Source organism: Heterodontus francisci, chromosome 31 (assembly GCF_036365525.1).
Source record: "Heterodontus francisci isolate sHetFra1 chromosome 31, sHetFra1.hap1, whole genome shotgun sequence".
NCBI lineage: Eukaryota > Metazoa > Chordata > Chondrichthyes > Heterodontiformes > Heterodontidae > Heterodontus > Heterodontus francisci.
The window spans coordinates 28,346,280-28,367,024 of NC_090401.1; the positions used below are offsets into that span (position 1 = coordinate 28,346,280).

The 20,745-nt window shown below is 41.5% G+C and overlaps 1 protein-coding gene across 1 annotated transcript in view; it reads left to right on the forward strand.

The window, feature by feature from the left end:
* csmd2 (CUB and Sushi multiple domains 2) overlaps positions 1–20,745 on the forward strand; it is a 2,056,060-nt gene that overhangs the window by 1,547,114 nt on the left and 488,201 nt on the right. The window contains exons 18-19 of the mRNA XM_068011193.1: positions 9,036–9,224; positions 9,808–9,924. Of these exons, the coding sequence (XP_067867294.1) occupies positions 9,036–9,224; positions 9,808–9,924 (306 nt within the window). The remainder of the gene's footprint in view (positions 1–9,035; positions 9,225–9,807; positions 9,925–20,745) is intronic.

A 20,745-nucleotide genomic window follows, 5' to 3' on the forward strand; every position in this document is an offset into this window, starting at 1 on the left:
TGCTTGTCTGGTTGCTGCAGAGAAAACACCAGCTTAAACATACAGATGTGGTGGGCCTGTCACATGACTGTCACCCAGTGATTCAACATGATGCCTATCAGTTTATATTCCCTCTTTCAACTTAATCAGTTCATGTCTAGGAATTCCCTTCTCACAACCAGAGTTCTATTGTTCAAATGATTAGGATTGAGTGGTTCGTCTCTGCCAGTTTAATATCCCACGTGATTGCCTTAATGTCTTGCTAATGGGAGCAGGGTAGGTAGTTCACTGAAATTCCCCAGGTCATTGTTCTTGAGGGGACTGAGCAGACAACTCATCTCCATCTCAATGCATTGGAATATGGAATATAGAGATGCAAATTAGGGTGGCCATCTTAGCTGCTAGTCAAGTCTGCTTTTGTCTGTTACTTTAAAAAAAAATTAATCCAGGTTTCCAGCTGGTGGATTAAAAAAAATCATCATTTGGCATAACATGTTTTCGTGACACCTCATTTAGTTTCCTTTTTCTTTCACGGTTTGTTTTTCTCCTGTCGAGTCAAAGAATCATTACGGCATTCAGCCCATCAAGTCCATGCTGACTCTCCGTAGATCAAGCCAATTCATCCCATTCCCCTGCTCTACCCCATAGCCTTGCAGTCTCTTTTCCTCAAGTGTCCATCCAATTTCCTTGTGAAATTATTAATTGTCTCCACTTCCACCACCCTCATAGGCAGCGAGTTCTGGGTCATTACCACTCGATGCATAACAAAATTCTTCCTCATACCAACCCCACCCCCCCCCAATGTCTTAGCCAAAACTTAAATCTGTGTCCCCAGTCCTTGTATCATCAGCTAATGGGAATAGCTTTTCTTTGTCTACCTTATCCAAACCTGTCATAATCTTGTACACCTCTACCAAATCTCCCTTCAGTCTCCTTTTCTCCAAGGAGAACAACCCCAGCTTTTCCAACCTAATCTTGTAGCTAAAATCCCTCATCCCTGGAACCATTCTGGTAAATTTCCTCTGCAACGTCTCAAGGACCTTTGCATCCTTCTTAAAGTGTGGTGACCAGAGCTGGGCACAATACTCTAGTTGAGGCCTAACCAGATCTTTACAAAGGTTCAGCATGACTTTCCTGCTTTTATACTCAATACCTCTATTTATGAATCCCAAGATCTCAAATGCTTTGCTAATTACTCTCTCAATATGTCCTGCCACATTTAAAGATCTATGCAAATGAATGCCCAAGTTCCTCTGTCCCTGTACACGCTTTAGAACTGTACCATTCCGTCTATGTTTCCTCTCCCTACCCCTTCTACCAAAATGCATCACCTCAGACGTCTGTATTAAATTCTAGCTGCCACTTGTCTGCCCATACTGCTGGCCTATCTATGTCTTTTGCAGTCGATTGGTATCATCTTCGCTGTTTACCACACCTCCAAGTTTGGTATTATTGGCAAATTTTGAAATTTTATCTGTATTCCAATATCCAAGTTATTTTATAGATCAAAAAAAGCAGTTGCCATAGCACTGAACCTTGGGGAACTGTCTACCATCCTCCAGTCTGAAAAACAACCGTTTAGTATGACTTGCTGCTTTCTGTCCTTCAGCCAATTTTTTTATCCAAGTTGACACTGACCCTCCTATTCCTTGAGCCTCTGTTTTGTTAAACAGCCTTTTATATCTGGTACTTTGTCAAACGCTTTCTTAAAATTCATATCGACAACATCTACCGCATTTCCCTTCATTGACCTTCTCTGTTACTTCATCAAAAAATTCAGTTATGTTAGTCGAGCATGTTCTGCCTTTTACAAATCGGTGCTAGCTGTCCTTAATTCAGTCTTCAAGTGCCTGTTCATTTTTTCCCTGATTTTTGTTTCTAAAACCTTACCCACCGATGTTAAACTGATCAGCCTGTAATTACTGGGAATGTCCTTGCTTGAATAACATCCTGTGGCACCTCCCTCATATCTAGGGAAGATTGGACAATTATGGCAAGCCCTTCTGCTATCTCCACTCCCATTAGCAATCTGAGATGCAAGCCATCCAGACCAGGCGACTTACCCACTCTTAGAATAATCAGCCTTTCCAGTACATCCTTCCTATCAACTTTCACCCCATCCATTACCTCTACCGCCTCCGCTTCTACCAATATTTTGTCAGCATCCACCTCCTCAGTAAACACCAAAAAAAGTACTTAAATATTCTAGCCTTACCCTGTGAATCTAAGCATATATCACCCTCTTTGTCCCTAATAGGCCCCACCCCACCTCATGCTACCTGCTTACTATTTACATGCCAGTAGAAAATGTTGGTGTTTCATTTTATGTTAACTGCTATTCTAGTCTCATGTCAGTTGTATTTTCCTCTTCACTTCACTTCGCAACTTATTGTATTTGGCCTGGTTCTCACTTGAAGAATTCACCTGACATGTATCGTGCACCCTCTTTGTTTTCTTTCATCATTTTTCTTATCTCCTTCATTATACAAGGAGCCCTGGCTTTGACTCCCTTGCCTTTCACACTTGTTGGAATGTGCCTAGTGTGTACCTGAAGCATCTTCTGCTTAAAGATCATGCATTGTTCCATTACAGTTTTTCCTGCCAATCTTTGGTTCCATTTTAACCTGGCCAGATCTGCTCTCATGCCATTGAAGTTAGCCCTCTTCCAGTTTCGAACTTCTACTTTAGATTGTTCCAAGCTCCTCTTCATTACTAATCTAAACCTTATGATACAATGATCACTCTTACCTATTTGTTCCCCCACAGACACATGGTCATTTGGCCCACCTTGTTGTTTCTTTCTTATTTCCTTTTTTTTTGCTTTCAGATGGAAGTTATTCACACCTCCTCTAGACATATATTTTGCTTCTTTACTTGTCCGATTACCATTCCCTTTGGCTTTGCACCACCAACCATTTTGTCCTTTAATCTCACCTGCCCACCACCCTGCAGACCTTCCCTTTTGTTCTTTTTATCACCTTCCTCCCTTTCACTTACTGAAAACATATTACATTTCTAACTTTTCCCATTTCTGGTGAAAGGTCACAGACCTGAAACATTGGCTGGGATCTTGCCGGCACGCTGTGAATCTCAATGTCAGGAACGAGTGTGGTTCCTGAGCCAGTGCAGGTGGACGGCAGGACTGCAATGGCAATTTTACAGGTGGCGGCAAATTAAGAGGGACCACTGTCCAATTAAGGGTGGTGGCCTGCCTCTCCGAGTTGCAAGCCCAATCAGAGGGCTGGCAACTCTGCAACCCCAGCAGCACTGCTGATAGAGGGGAACGTTGCTGAAGTTTCAAGGAGAAGGAGAGTACTCCTCCATCTTGGTAAAAAATGTTTTCATGTGCCCGGGTCAGGCAGGCCAGCCCCAGCGATTGAAGGGTGAACACTCCAGTCGTGACATCAGGGTTGCAGGGCCAGCCATTGCCGCCGGGGGCCCAAATTGGGTTGTGGAGCCTCCGGACAGAAAGGCCGCTGGAGAATCCACTGGGAGGCTGCCTTGATGCAGCTGGTGAACTCCCCATGCAGCGGAGGGGCCATTCCAACATTGGTGAAGTGCCAATAGGCCAATTAATTGGTTGCCTGTCTCCAGTCAGTGTGTGGCCAAGCCTCGGCCATTCCCACCGCTGGGAATATCCTCTGGTGACGGGAACATTTCAAGCTTCCCTCCCAATGCCTTTTGCCATCATTTTACCACCTTCCTAGCTGCCTCAAATGGGATAGTAAAATGCCATCTGTTAACTCAGTTCCTCGCTCCACAGATGCTACTAGACCTGCTCAGTATTTTCAGCATTTTCGGGTTGTAGGCCAGCATCTTGCCTCAGTAAAAGAGGAAGTCCTTGAGGTGCTGGATGGGCTAACAATTGATAAAGAGGAGAATTTAGAAAGGCTGGCTCTAATTAAAGTTGATAATTCACCAGGGCCAGGAGGAATGCATCTGAGGATGCTGAGGGAAGTAAGGTTGGAAATTGTGGAGGTACTGTCCATAATCTTCCGATCCTCCTTAGATAAGGGGATTGTGCCTGACGACTGAAGAGTTGCAAATGTGATGGAAACCCCACATGCCAAATGGAGATATTAATTTCATAATGTGGAACTTTGCCTGAGAGTTTTACTGGACATTGTTGCAAGTAATTTTGAAAACAGAACAACTAGCAGCCAAGATGGCCACTTGCAATTTGCACATGAAAAAACCAAAGAATCAGGCTGGAGACAGATGTGATTATGCAGCCTAGCCAGAACAATGGGATGCTCTCTGATTCACTTATCTGGGATAGCCTTATCAATGGGGGTCATCAAAAGCATCGGCACCCGTGACTTTGAAAGCGCCAAACCCCCACTATGAAGTATGTCTAAACAGCCTTGAATTTCGAAGATCATTCCAGAAGCTGCTGATTCAAACTCAAAGAGGTGGTCACATCAAATGACTGCTTGGGCCACACTGGAGATTTGTGAGTTCTGATTCAGAAGTATACAGATCCTTATAATCAGCAACCAGGGGACAAGGATAAAGGCCCTCTTCTGCCTTCCAGAACCTGAGAAGCAAGCCCGAATTGTGCACGTGGCCCAACGAGGACTACAGAAATAAAATTTCAACTAAAGACACTGAGACTCAGTCTTTAAATTCCATTTTTATTGAGGACTTTTCTACAACTTCCCAAATCTGTTTTTTCCCCTCTGTAATCCAATTGTGTGAGTGTGGCTCTTGTGTGAATGTAGGCAGAGCATATTTTAGTAATTTTTAATCGATTTAGAGTGATAAGGTTAATAAACTTACATCTTGTTTAAACTCAAGAAAACCTGTCAGATTGGTTCATTTCCAATTATATTGGAGGAACAGGAGCAAGTGCTCACTGAGATGGTAAGTTAAATCACTGTGTTAAAAAAGGTCAACCCTGGTGCAGTCGAACCAGAGAAGGGGTGAGAGGGGAGTCTGAGACCCCTTCCTCACCTGTTAATAACAGAAATGATATACCCTTGTTCAAAAAATGGTGTCAGGATAAACCCAGCAACTACAAGCCAAACAGTTTTACCTCAATGGTGGGAAAACCTTTCACAATGATAATCCAGGACAAAATGAACAGTCATTTGGACAAGTGTGGATTAATTCTGAAAAAGCCAGCATGGATTTGTTAAAGGCAAATCATGTTTAACTAACTTAATTGAGTTTTTTTGTTGAGATAACAAAGAGGGTTGATGAAGTTAATGTTTTTGATGTGATAAAGTGTCACATAATTGACTTGTCAGCAAAATTGAAGTCCATGGAATAAAAGGGACAGTGACAGCAGAGAGACAAAGTTGGCTGAGTGACAGGAACCAGAGAGTAGTGGTGAACGAAATAAAAACATAAAATGCTGGAAATGCTCAGCGTGTCTGGCAGCATCTGTGGAAAGAGAAACAGAGTTAACATTTCAGATCGATGACCCGTCATCAGGACCAGTGGTGAACAGTTGTTTTTCAGACTGGAAGAAGGTTATACAGTGGGGTTCCCCAGGGGTTGGTACTAGGATCACTGCTTTTTTGATACCTAGACTTGCGTGTACAGGGCACAATTTGAAAATTTGCAGATGACACAAAACTTGGAAGTATTGCGAACTGTGAGGAGGATAGTGATAAACTGCAAGAGGAACTAGACAGGTTGATAGAATGGGTGAACACGTGGCAAATTAAATTTAATGCAGAGAAGTGTGAAGTGATACACTTTTTTAGGAACGACGAGAAGAGGCAATATAATTTAAAGGATACCATTCTAAAGGGGGTGCAGGAGCAGAGGGACCTGGGAGTATATGTGCACAAATCGTTAAAGGTGGCAGGGCAGGTTCAGAAAGTAGTTCAAAAGGCATATAGGATCCTGAGCTTTATAAATAGAGGCGTACAAAAGAAATAAAATGATGTTGAACCTGTATAAAACATTAGTTCAGCCTCAACTGGAGTATTATGTCCAATTCTGGGGACCCCACTTTAGGAAGTATGTGAATAGGATGCAGAAAAGGCTTGCAAGAATGGTTCTAGGGATGCGAGACCTCAGTTACAAGGATAAATTGGAGAAAAGGTTGAGAGGCGATTTGATAGAGGTGTTCAAAATTACGAGGGGCCCAGACAGAGTAAATAGTGAGAAACTGTTCCTATTGATGGAAGGGTCAAGAACCAGAGGACACCAATTTAAGGTGATTGCAAAAGAAGCAATGGCAACATGAGGAAAACTTTTTTACGTAGCATGTGGTTAGGATCAGGAATGCACTATCTGAGTGTGCGGTGGAGGCAGATTCAATTGTGGCTTTCAAAAGGTAATTGGATAAGGACCTGAAGGGAGAAGAACTGATGGGCTATGGGGAAAGGGGGGGTGAGTGGGACTAGCTGAGTTGCTCTTGCAACGAGCTGGCGTGGACACGATCTGCTGAATGGCTTTCTTCTGTGCTGTAATTATTCTGTGATTCTAGTGAGCTGCCTTGTTCAATATTGGTAAGTCTTTCCAGTTAATTTGTTCAATGAGACATGCAGAAACTTTCCTGACATTTTCTCTCTGCAACTATCTTGGTGCTTGACATCTGTTGTGAATTCATACACTGTGTGGCAAGCGACATGTGTGTTGCTTAGCCAGTGCTGACTTATCTTTGTTTGTCCTTTAGATGAACTGCCTTGCAAAAACAGAAGTAATGTGCAGTGCCAGATTTCATAACTTCATTACATCATATTGCCAATGGCTACATCATTCTGTTCACCTCCTATGAATGCCAAAATTGTAAAGGCTAAAATGAACAACACTATTTAATTAAACAACGTATGGAATAGGCAAAAACTACACAATGCTGTCTGCAGTAATGGGCTGGATTTTGCCAAGTCCACGACGTTAGGCTCCATGGAAGGGGATGCTGGAATGTGGGTCCAGCAGCGGCCCCTCACGAAGTCTGACGCAGGGACGGCCCAGTCCGATCCACCCGGCGGTGGCGAGGCTCCGTGGCGGCCCCCCGCCGTTGGGTGACAGGACTTGAATTTCGATACTTAAATCAATAAAATGAATACACCTAAATAAACTTAACTCCATCTTCCGGGCCCACCGCGATCCTCAGTGTGGAGGCTGTCACTCCCACACCTTCAATTCCCCATCTGGGGAAAGCTGGCGTGACACAGGTGGGGAGGGAGGAGGAGGTAAGATTCTCAGTGTAAGAGATGGAAACGGGCTCAAATAAAAGTAATGGGTGTATGGGTTGGTGGAAAGGGGTGAACTTTAAACTTTGTGCTGTCTTGGGGGTGGGGGAAGGTCAGATATAAAAAGTGTTTTGTTTGGGGAGAAAGGGCAAATAGTTAATATAATTGTTATTGGGAGGTGGGATAGGAGCATTGGAAATTTATTTGAGAACTTTTGGGAAGGTGTAGCTTTAAAAATTCAAATCTGCCGGCAGGGCTGGCTGCCCTTTAAAACTAACGCCATGCCTGCGTACAGGCAGCTGGCACCATTGCTGGCAATGGACAGCCCGCCCCCTCATCATGATTGGGGGTGCAAGCTGCTCCAGCTATTTAAATGAGCCACCGCACAGGAGATTGCAACGTCTTTTTGGCGTATTTTTGAGCTTGCTGCCGAGATCGGTGCTGACTTATCTTTGTTTGTCCTTTAGATGAACTGCCTTGCAAAAACAGAAGTAATGTGCAGTGCCAGATTTCATAACTTCATTACATCATATTGCCAATGGCTACATCATTCTGTTCACCTCCTATGAGTGCCAAAATTGTGTGAAATAGATTTGTTTTCTTTAATTCTTCCTATCATATAATGAGGACCTTGGTAAAATGAAATATTATATTGTGTCTTCAACGTATAAGATCATGGAACAGACCCCAAAATAGTAGAACAATTTCTCTTCTTTCCAACTCACAACTGAATTAGTGATCTATTTCTATACAGCTTTCCAGATATCACCGTATAATGAAACCTCAATTTTAAGCATAGTTTTCTTTGCCAGAACGGTATTACAAAGGAACAATACTATTTTGACATACAACAATAATGTAACCTCTCCTAATATTACTCAATGATTAAATACGATCTTAAAATATTCTGAAAGACAGACATGGATAGTTTAAATGCTGTAGCAAAAACATTGAATGCTGATGTGGCATTTACTTTGATTGTTTCAGCACTCCCTCCTGTTCTTTGAATACATTCACACTTATGCCATCTTGTTAATTGAACACAAGTTAACCAATTGAACCAAATCATCAGCCAGATTGATGGTATCTGTTTCAGAAACTGTGACAGGGCCAATTTTAACTTTAGTTACATAAAACATTTTTTTAAATGCACACACAATGGGATAAGTTTGTAATTTTCATCACAGAGTGAATAGAACACAAGACTTTCTGCAAGCTGCTGATATTGACCTGTTGAAAAGCACAAAATCGAAAGCATTTATTTACAATATTGCTTCTATTGCCACAGTATTATTTCCAAGCAGAATCTTCCTTTAGCAAACAGGTATGAATAAAACTCTTCAGATTTTAGGGCGGCACAGTGGCGCAGTGGTTAGCACCGCAGCCTCACAACTCCAGCGACCTGGGTTCAATTCTGGGTACTGCCTGTGTGGAGTTTGTAAGTTCCCCCTGTGTCTGCGTGGGTTTCCTCCAGGTGCTCCAGTTTCCTCCCATGAGCCAAAGACTTGCAGGTTGATAGGTAAATTGGCCATTAGCAATTACCCCTAGTATAGGTAGGTGGTAGGGAAATATAGGGACAGCTGGGGATGTGGTAGGAATATGGAATTAGTGTAGGATTAGTTTAAATGGGTGGTTGATGGTCGGCACAGACTCGGTGCGCCGAAGGGCCTGTTTCAGTGCTGTATCTAAAAAACTAAAATTTGGCAAGAACTTGCTCTTTGGAGTCATTGTTCGTTATCAACTTAGACTAAAGAGCTGTCGCCATTTTGTTTACAGTTAGCTTTGTTTCCTGCTCAAGATACTCTGGTACCTGAACAGTTCAATTCCAGATACTTCAAATAAAATAGACCCTGTCTGTTTATCAGTAAACCGCTTTTAATTCTGGCTCATTGACTACATTTTCAGCTGTGAAGCTACAATCTGATTCTTGCTTGGATCCTGGAATTCCTGTCAATGGTCAGCGCAATGGAAATCTCTTATATATCGGATCTTCCGTGACCTTTAGTTGCGATCCAGGATACACCCTAAGTGATGATGAAGCTCTTGTCTGTGAACCCAATTACCAATGGAGTCGTGCTTTGCCCAGTTGTGAAGGTATTTCTAGAATTTTCATAGATGTGCTGTGGGACTGGATCAAAATCTCAGCAAGCACTTCCATGCAATGCCATATCCGACAATGCCATTCTTGGCTGGGTGCTTGGGAAGAGGGAAGGACAATGAACTTAGTAGGGGCTTCTTTGCCACCTAAGGTCACCACCTGAAAGCTGACTAAGCAGTGATGTTGATGACATGCATGCAGTTATTTGCAGACTAAACTGTTCTCTCCTACCCTCTCCCTCGACTCATTTGATGGCTGGGATTGGGAGCAGAGGAGAGAATAAGGACAATATGGGTGTCAGGAAGCTTGAATTTTGGCGATTTAAAAAAAAACTCACATTACCTGTTTTTATCCAAAATGGCAATAAATTAAATTCAATCCACTGAAGTCTTTGTGGGGAATCCTTTTTCATAGGATGTGTTAGTTTGCATGTAAATGAAGTTTTGTTTAAATCTTGAATTGATACATTGAGGCTATTGTAAAGTATACCCTTTAAGTTAACATTGTCACTAGTGCAGAGTCTTTATTAAGCTTCTAGGTTAATGATTAATGACTGCCATGAACTCAATTCATTTTTAGCTTTGTGTGGAGGTTACATTCGTGGGTCAAGTGGAACCATCCTATCTCCTGGGTTTCCCGATTTTTATCGAAATTCTCTGAATTGCACCTGGACGGTAGAGACATCACATGGCAAAGGTAACATTAATGTACTTGAGGTAACTGAGGAAAATGTTAGGAAATATAAAAAAAAGCCTGCTCATTGTATAAACCAAAACCCTGCAGGATATTGAGGCTATAAATGACTGTGTCTGATACCAATTGCTGAATTGTTTACCTTCGTTCAATGCAATTTCGCTGCTGTTTTGTTTTATATAGTTTTACACCTCCTTTAAAATAGTGGGCAAATAAACATGTTAATAGTGATTAGTAGACTTTTTTCAGAGAGTCCATTTGCCACAGTTTTGTTAAGGAAGCTGCTTTCATTGCTGTTTATCTCCCTGATGTGATCGCTCACCAACACTCAGCTTGCAAAAGTGTTCTACAGCAGACGGTACTTCCAACAAGTAAAAGCAATCTTTTCAAAATATAAATAGACCAATTTTTAAGTGACCCAACTGCATTGGTAATCCAGTTTTTTTGGGGGTCTCCTAAGTTCTGTTGGGCCTCTAATTCAAACTTGGGATACACAACTTTCCAGTCTTGATTGGAGCAGCAACAAGAAGAGAGTGGAGACAGTATGTGGAGATTGCCTCTTAGTGCTGCACCACTGGGACAGCTTTGTCTATGATAAAAAGGTGGCTAAGCTAACAGTTGGAACTCCTGTCTTCATGATAATAATTGAGTTCTCTTCATGGGATGGGGCATTAAAATCTTGTGTGCAATGTTTGTGTGCCTCTAATAAATGGGCAGGCAGTGGGTGGAGGGTATATGGTACCTGTCCAGAGGAGATGGCATGGGATGCAATCAGTGGTTGGTCCTCATTATGATGCAATTGTCAAGCTGCCACTGTGAAATATATTCCCTATAGACAGCATGTCCATTGGAAGATGGGAAATCAGCGACACTTGCCACTAACGGCAATAGCTCAAAAAGATGTATTTAGTGTCAGGAATAGAAAGAAGCAACATTGTAGAGCAGGCAACATGACCTAGAGCAGCAACTGCATAAGACTTCAGATCTGTTACAGTGGAAAATTCACAAGGTCCTGCCAGAAAAATATCTCAAAAAGTTCCATCCAGTTTTACCAAACAGCAGCTGTGAATCCCTTTAACTATTATTCACTATCTAGGGCCAAGATAGAGTAGACAGGAAGGACCTGTTTCCCCTAGTCGAGAGGTCAATTACCAGGGGGCACAGATTTAAGGTGATGGATAAAAGATTAGAGGGGACACTTTTTCACCCAGAGGGTGGTGGGTGTCTGGAATTCACTACCAGGAATGGTGGTGGAGGCAGAAACCTTCAACTCATTTAAAAGGTACTTGAACATGCACCTGAGTGCTGTAACCTGCAAGGCTTTGGACCAGGTTTTGGAAGGTGGGATTAGATTGGGCGGCCAGTTTTGTTTTGGCTGGCGCAGACACATGGGCTGAATGGATTCCTCCTGTGCCATAATTTTTCTGTGGTTCTATTGCTCCAAATGGCACAGCTGCGATCAGCTGAATGGTCTCCTTCTGTGCTGTATGATTATATGATTCTAAATGGCCATCCGCCAGCATGTACTACCTACAGATGATTGTCACATCTAGCCACCGTTTGATTTTCTTTGTTACTATCCTGATTTTGCACACATAAGGGGCGGTAGCGTGATCACAATCACCCCCTAGTGTTTCTTTTGCTGGAGACAACGAAGGAATCATGTGGCAGGAATTTGAAGCTGTCAGAGCTTCCTTCTTTCTTCTCAATATCTCGTTTATGTTGGAGAGACATCTACTGGAAGTGTTTCTGCAACTCTAACTGGTTTCTTTGCTGCTAAACCTGTCCGTCCCATTTATACCATAAGATCAGAGAGCCATAGAGTTAGAAAGCACAGAAACAGGCCCTTCGGCCCATCGTGTCTGTGCCAGCCATCAAGCACCTATCTATTCTAATCCCATTTTCCAGCACTTGGCCCGTAACCTTGTTTGCTATGTTGTTTCAAGTGCTCATCTAAATACTTCTTAAATATTGAGGGTTCCTGCCTCTACCACCCCTTCAGGCAGTGTGTTCCAGATTCCAACCACCCTCTGGGCAAAAAATCTTTTCCTCAAATTCCCTCTCAATCTCCTGCCCCTTACCTTGACTCTATTCCCCCTGGTTATTGATCCCTCCACTAAGGGAAAAAGTTTCTTCCTATCTATCCTATCAATGCCCTCATAATTTTGTATACCTCAATAAGGTCCACCTCAGCCTTCTCTGCTCTAAGGAAAACAAACCTAGCCTATCCAGTCTCTCTTCACAGCTGAAATGCTGCAGCCCAGGCAACATCCTGGTGAATCTCCTCTGCACACTCTCCAGTGCAATCACATCCTTCCTATAGTGTGGTGACCAGAACTGTACACAGTACACAGTGGTCTGACCAGCGTTTTATACAGCTCCATCATAACCTCCCTGCTCTTGTATTCTATGCCTCGGCTAATAAAGGCAAGTATCCGATATGCCTTCCTAACCACCTTATCTACCTGTGCTGCTGCCTTCAGTGATCTATGGACAAGTACACCAAGGTCCCTCTGACTCCCTGTCCTTCCTAGGGTCCTACCAGCCATTGTATATTCCGTTGCCTTGTTAATCCTCCCAAAATGCATCACCTCTCACTTCTCAGGATTAAATTCCATTTGCCACTGCTCCACCCATCTTACCAGCCCATCTATATCGTCCTGTAATCTAAGGCTTTCCTCCTCACTATTTACGACACCACCAATTTGTGTGTCATCTGTGAACTTACTTATCATACCTCCTATATTCACATCTAAATCGTTAATGTACACTACAAACAGCAAGAGTTCCAGCACCAATCCCTGCGGTACGGATTCCACTCACAAAAACAACCCTCAACCATCACCCTCTGTTTCCCTCCACAGAAAGCAGTTGAGGCCAAAACATTGTATGTTTTCAAAAAGGAGTTAGATATAGCTCTTGGGTCTAAAGGGATCAAAGGGTATGGGGTGAAAGCCGGAACAGGCTGCTGAGTTGGATGATCAGCCATGATCATAATGAATGGCGGAGCAGGCTCGAAGGGCCGAATGGCCTACTCCTGCTCCTATTTTCTATGTTTCTATGCCACGAAGCCAATTTTGGATCCAATTTGCCAAATTGCCCTGGATCCCATGGGTTCTTAGCTTTTTAACCAATCTCCCATGCGGAACCTTATCAAAAGCCTTCCTGAAGTCCATGTAGACTGCATCAACTGCTTTACCCTCATTTACACATCTAGTCACATCCTTGGAAAATTCAATCAAGTTTGCTAGACTTGAAGATATATTTAACAACAACAAACTGTGTAAGTGTGAGATTCTTGCACATGCAATTTTTCAAGTTTCCAACTTTGTTAGTCTGGCCAAGCACTTCTTTAAAGCTGTTAGATGTTCCTATATTCCAGCGATGTAAAACGTTCATTTGTGGCCTACACAGATCAACTGGGAGATCAACCTGGATCTGGCCTACACAGTGACGTTGACACTTTTTGCAGTTGCCACAGGTGACATGCAGAGTTTAAAACACAAGGGTAGTCTTGGTTCCTCTGGTGATAATGACAATTAGTATGTTTACTTTTTCTGTTGCTACTGCCAAATGAAAACCTGCAATGTAAATGCAACCTAAGATCCTTCCTCTCCAAATTTCTTGCAAGATCATATCTAGTGATGGTTACAATAAATTTTTTATATCAATGTTATTCAATTATATTTATTTGCATTTGATCATTTGTTTTGTTTACTTGATCCTTGTTTTTTTATTGCTCTCCTATATTTCTGCCTCAAAGCTCACATCTTCAGCCTTGGAAGAAGGGTATTAAAATGTTAGAATTGCTCTTCACTGCTCTATCAATTGTCAAAGAGGAACAGAACTTGCATTTATATACTGACTTGAACAATTTCAGTCCTGAAGCACTTCACAGCCAATGATGTGTTTTTGAAGTGTAATCGCTGTTGTAATGTAGGAAACGTGACATAGCAATGTCCCACATGCAGCAATGGGATGATGACCAGACATTTTTTTTAAATGTTGACTGAGGGATACACATTGGCTGGACACTGGGGAGAATGCCCTTGTTCTCCTTCAAAATAGTGCCATGAGATCTTTTATGAGGGTATACAGGCCCTCACTTGAGCAGAACTCCCCACCCTGTGCAGGACCCATGCTAGTGGCACAGTTGACTGCAAGGTGATCGTAAATTTGAAGGAGAATAGCCAAGGAGGAAGGTTGGAAAGAGCCAGTGAAAATAGACCTTCGCAACTACTGGCCTGAGCAAAACCTGGTGAATTCATGATTGGGTTTTTGTGAGCTGTGCAAAGCATCAAGTCTTCATGCAATATGCTAACAGTTTTCCAGCTTACAACTCTGCCCTCAACTGGCAGAGCTTGGTGGTGTTGGAAAGATGTCCTGAACTGGGATTCAAACTTAAGCCCTCTGATTGAGAATGTAATGCTCGAATGGTGGAGCTACTGGACCACCCTGCATTTATTGAGGTTTTGGGAGAGACCAATGGTCTCTTGCTCTTTGACTACAATTAACAGAGAGAAAACAGAAGCTCTATCAAAAAATAACCATCTGTTCCCTCGTATCATGAAGAGTATTGTGTGTACCTGCTTACAGACCCATTTAGAGACAGTGCTCCAGCTTTACCTGCTTTCTAAGAGGGCCCTAGTGCTCAGTAACAGCTATTACAATGTAATCTTTTCTTTTAGTGCTTTGGGGAGAACAAAGAATATTATAAAATATTTATTTTGCAGTTAACTGAATACATTGTAAGCCTTTTGTGCTGCTTGAGATTGTGTGCTTAAAATTGCATGAGGCTAGAAACATTTCATAATGAAGCAACAACTCCTTAAAAGAACATTAATATCTAGTGAAGAATCATCAAAAGCACTGAACTAGCGATGTCACTGCATCAGCAACCAAGCACACTTGAAGAGGGAACTACAATTAGATATAAACTAAGTAATACCTTTTTGTGGAAGTTATTATCTTGGCAACAGAGCAGAAGTCCATAGCAACATAGGAACAAGAGCCATTCAGCCTCTCGAGCCTGTTTCCCCCATTCAGTTATATCATGGCTAATCTGCATCTTATTTCAAAGAAAGAGGTTGTGAAAGCTTTCCAATGAGAAGATGTTCCTTAAAGCCAGAAAAGGACATGAGTGAATGGATTCTGACCACACTCAGTCCATTGCAGTGAATGTGAAAGATGCAGCAAATAACAATAAAATTGCACACATGACCCATGGGGTAGAATGCACTCACTGTCTCATTCTGAAATTCCTCTCTTCGAACTTAGTTTGTTTGTCTTTTACTTTATATTCAATATTTTTCTGGTTTAAAAGCAATTCAGCTTTGGATTCTACTCATGTTTGTAACACTTTACCTTTGTGGATTATGATAACATTAGAACTATTTTATTAAAGTAATGGCCCCTAGTCAATGAGAAGGAGCATTTTGGACTCATTGAGTTTCCATCTCATGGTTTGAAGACAGCAAGGAAATTCCACCAGATACTTTAGCTCATTCCCTCAGCTTATTTTTTTTTCTGAATATCAGTTTTACCATTAATTCAGTCCTCTATTTAATCCCTACAAAGGATCCATGCATACACGTCCATCAGTAACACATAACTCATTTTGTCAATTCAACAATTGATCTCATCAAAATTCAATTCTGATCATAACATTTTTCCTCAAACACTGTAAATATACCCGTCTCTATATATTATATTTCTAGATATGATTGGCCTAGGAATTCCAGATAGACTGCTGTACCATTGGAAATATGGCAGGATGAGCCTTCCACCCTTTATTTACTGTCTTCCTGACCCTGTTCCAAATTCTGAGATGGATACTTCAGTCAGTACCCGTACTACTGAGTTGCTCACGCTACAGAACCAACAGGATTTCAGACTGACCTTTGCCACTCTTATAGGGATGTGCAGGACATTCTGTTATAAGTATTAAAATAGAAAATGGAAAGTTTCTGGCTGATCCATGTTCTCTCCACATTACCCCAAATTCCTCTCCCTGTGTGTGTGTGTGTGTCCTGGCCAATATTTATCCCTTAATCAACATCACAAAACAGATTATCAGGTCATTATCATATCGCTGTTTGTGGGAGTTTGCTGTGTGCAAATGGTCTGCTGTGTTTCCTACATTACAGCAGTGACTACACCTCAAAAGTACATCATTGGCTTTAAAGCACTTTGAGATGCCCGATGGTCATGAAAAGCATTTCTTTCTGTGCAGATCGTGGGAACTCTCAGCTAAAAACAACAAAGATTTTATGTTCTCAGACATCGTTGCATCGGTTATACGTGAAAGCAGCAAACACGGGTGTAACTGAAGTACTGCTATCCAGCAGCTTTGTGACTAGGCGAGATAGAAATTATGTTTGTGACCTTTGTTCAAATAGACAGTACACCAGGGTCTGATGTGCATTCACATACTGCTTCTTTGCAGAATCAGGTTAACCGCTGACTCCAGGTTCATAATGCAAATAATTGCAAGTTCTTAGCACAGGTGCAAAACAAAACTGGTTCATACTGATGCTGCAGTTGGTGTATTATTGTAGCCTAATACTCAGATTTACTTTTCACAAGAAAGCACAAATAACATTTTCTGAACAAACTTATAAAACTAAGCATTTCTTTCATAGTTTCCATTGTAAGGACCATCCCATATGATACATGAATTGAAGTGCATTAAAGCATTAGAAAGCACTGGATATGAAAAGAGCAGTTCGACTCTTAGCCTTTCTGCTTCTAGGACCAATTACAGTGTAGTCCATCATAGAGCTTACCAATTTAATCTCCCGAGGAAACATTCTGCTTATTTCTTTCTGATCCTCAACGGCAATCAGGCAGAATTTCCGTATTTCATCCAACTTACATCTATACTATCCAACTCTGGCCTGCTGTCCTTCATTGACAACTATCCTCTTCTAGCAAGAACCATTTGTATCCCGTGAAGTCATTGATTAGCTCAGTCTATAAACTATGCTCTTAATCTCCTATCTTGTTCACAATCTGATATTTATCTGGCTCTTTTTTTGAAGGAACTAATTAGGTTCAACCACAGCTGCTTTTTCTGGGCATCTGTTCCTTGTGTAAAAGCTTCTTTTAACCTCTGATCTCATTCAACATCCATTACATGAGAAAATTGATGAGAATTTCCATGCTGTTTTTGGTGTAATTCCAGCTTATAATTAGAGCAAATATTGTTCTTTGTTTTGGCAGCAAAATGGGTGCAAGATGTTTATGTGGTTTTACAGCCTGTATAATGCAGTTCATATTTGACACCAGTGCCTTGCCTTTCTCTACCTGCATCACTGGAACTTATACCTAGGCAGTCTGGTGTTTCCTTCTGTGTTCACTGTGTTAGGACCGAGGCGGGAGGAGTACACTATTCATTCAATCCCACTTCTCTACAGGTCACAACATATCAATAAATTTTCCCACTTACTGAAACAGCCAATTAGTTACTCTGTTAATCCTGAGAATAAAGCACACCAACCAGGATTCATTAATAAACAACAAAATTATCCGCTTATTATAAACCAAGTGTAAACCAATAATAAAGTAAATATATGCATGAATTGAGATATGAAAGCCCTGCATTTTTATCCAAGCCCTCATGCACACGCACAGACATCCAAAAACCAGTTAACCGGGGGAAAAAGGGATTTTTTTTTTACAGTTTTTACAAAGAAATAGAAGGAATTTAAAAAACCTAGTGTGCAAAGATATGGAAGGAAGTCCTTTGTTTTGGTGAGGTGTCCCAAAGTCGAATAGTTGTCTCCCATTCGGAATCTTTCCAGGCCAGTTTCATGAACAGTCTGTTTGGGTAGGCATTCAAAAAAATTCAACTGCAGAAGGCTTCACATAGGTCTTACAGCAGGTGGCCAGCAACAAAGGTGTCAGTTCTCACACATATTCAATGCAAAGTCCTTTTAAAGTTACAAGGTTTCTGCAAACATTCCGGATGTCTTCAAAATACAGGAGGCAAGAGTTAACTTCATACAGGCTTTTGCTTTTCAATAGCAGGGATTCTTCAAAGAGAGGTAACAGGGGCCTGGATGTTCTTCTGTTCTCCAACAACTCCTCTTGTCCAAATAAAAAGCTGGCTTTTAACAATTCAAAGTGAAATCAAAAACAGTTCAGCAAAAGTCCTGTGACAGCCATATATTGTGGTCTGTCATTTCCTTGTAAACATCTGTCACTCAGGTTAGAACCCCCGGTGGTGTTTACCTGAAGTCACATACTTTCCAGTAAAAATTTGTTTACCGGTCAGCCTTTTGTTGAACTTCCTTTGAAAAAAACATCACCCAAAGTTCAGCAATCTCCATATGATTCTTTGGCCATGAAATCCTTTTAGTTTCAGTTTTTTAATTTTAAAAAATATAGATTCCCAAATTTTAACACAAAAATGGAAACTCGTAACAACTGGCCTAGTGTTCTAAGAGGAAAGACAAATGGTTGGCTTTGATATCTGTATGAGACATTATTCTGAGATGCAGGAGTGTCTGGTAAGTTGACTTCAGCTAATCATTGTCATTCTACTGGGTCCTTGATCTGTGTCCCCATTAATAGGGGTGTGTGGCGGTGGTTGGGGCGGTGGGGGGGAAGGTGTGCGGTTGTGGCTGGTCTAATCATCGCTTTCAGATCCTGAACAAATGCAATATATACCACAACCTCCAGGGTCTGGAAGCCAGTGCTCAGGGTTTTGTCTATTCTCTTGTCTCTTGCCACCAGACCTGCAGCCTGTGGAAGTGGAGGCACTGTCTGGTGCCTTCTTAGTTGAGGATCTGCTGCCATTTCCAATGAAGCTGCCATGTGCTCAGTTACATCCTGTAACAAAGATAAAGCTTTCCTGGTGTCATAAAGGAAAACTATAGACTTAAGTTACATCTGCTAGCTGCTGCACATCCTTGGAAACGAACTTAAAGACCCTACACATAGATGTGGTGTTCCCCATCTTCCTTATTTTCTGGCACATACCCATGAGCTCTGTGTGTCATGATTCCAAAGCCAGGGGAAGGTGCGATATCCTCACCCACTTCCCATTCCACTGGCTATCTTGTGCACTGTGAATCATCCTGTGCTACATTCTCTAGTGCTGCTGTTACCCCCAAGTTTTCTGAGCTGGAACAAGGGAGTAATGCAGATTTTGAATTTAAAAAGGCTATAGTAGAAAAATATTAGGTATGATATTTCTGCAATAGTTGATGGGTAGGCTTGAATTCAGTTCCAGGTCCTTCACCTTGATTTTTTTTGGCCGCCTTTTTCTTCTTCAATGTCATCATAGGTAGTTATAGGTTCTCTATTTCTCCCCCTTATCCTCATGACCATCAGCTTCCCCCTTCTATGCCCTCTTGCTATCTGTTGGGTACTGCCTTCTCCCCCCACCCCCAACCCCATCTTCTGATGATTACATTGTAAAAGGTTAGTTGCACAACTGTTACTTTAGAGGGTGAAGAGTGTACAGGAGCCCCGTGTGTTTAATAGAGAGTCGCCAGTATGATATCTTTTCTGCCCTGATCAATTAATTTAACTTCTTATAACACTGGTCTGCCTGCAGTCCTGGGCACAAGACAGTTGTCACTCGATGCCTGTGCTACCTCCCTCCACATAGGACTTTTTGGCACATTTTCACCCACAAACACGTAGCACTCTGTATTTTGGACTTGCAAAATTGTTAATTTTCTTCTCTGCCTCTGTGCCATGCCCATGTCCCTTCTTTGGTTGCTTCTGCCAGGTGTCCTGTTAGTCATGCATGTAAAGTAGGCCAAAAGCAGGCATGAGACATCAATTATACCCAGCTGACAGTCAACTGACTGAGCCAAGCACTGTTGTTTAGTCCCCTGCTGTTCCTCCAGCCTGTTGCTTGCAAACTTCAGCCAAAACTGACTTCTTAAAGGTTGCTGTGTAATTTGCATACACCTCAGCACATTGCTCCCATTTGACTTGGGTTTTAAAGCAATCACTGCTGTAATTGATCTGCCAATGAGCTGGCCCAGAAAATTCTTGTGAAAAAAACCCTCTCGACCATTGATGGGTGCATCTCATTTTCCAAATTCAAATAAAAGTGCTGTAACAAAGCAGGGGGAATTTCAAGGTCAATATCTTTTAATGAAAGAAAATTGTCTGAGTTTACTCTATTTAAAAAAAAAAGTTTGTCTCACCTTTATCTCTAAAAAGGAAAAATTATTTTCATTCTGCTTTTACTTAGCGAGTGTATAAAGATGTATACAAATTCAAAGCATTGTAAATTTGAGGCACTCAGTCGTGAATTATTCATGAAGTATTCAACGATCAAGCAGGGATTATACTTATTATTCTGACACTTAAGCAAAAAAAAATAAGGGCAAGGAGAGCTGTTACCATTCAGAAATGTCTGATTGGAACATGGCCTCCTTTCTGATTGGCATTCTGCACAATATGGGTCATAAGGAGGTCAAGGATAGTGCATTGCTCTGACTCCACAAATGATTCAGTTAGTTATTCATATGTTTTCTGTGAACTGTATTAAAATTGGAAAAATTATACTGATATAAACAATTTGCTTCAAAAGCCTCCTGTTCTGGAAGATCACCAGGATGTAAATGATGTGTCAGTACATGGAGCTATAATGCTCTACTGTTGCGAAAATTGTATTTTTTCCAACCTATTAAGTAAAGCTATTAAATAAAACCAATTTTTAAAAAATTCTTCCAAGGGATTAAGCAAATTAGAACATCAGCTTTTTAAAAAAGAAAATTCAGAGTACCTATTTTTAAAAAAAACTTGCATGAATCCTGTTTCTCAAATGGTGTCTTTGTTTTATTTTAATCTGCATTGTAT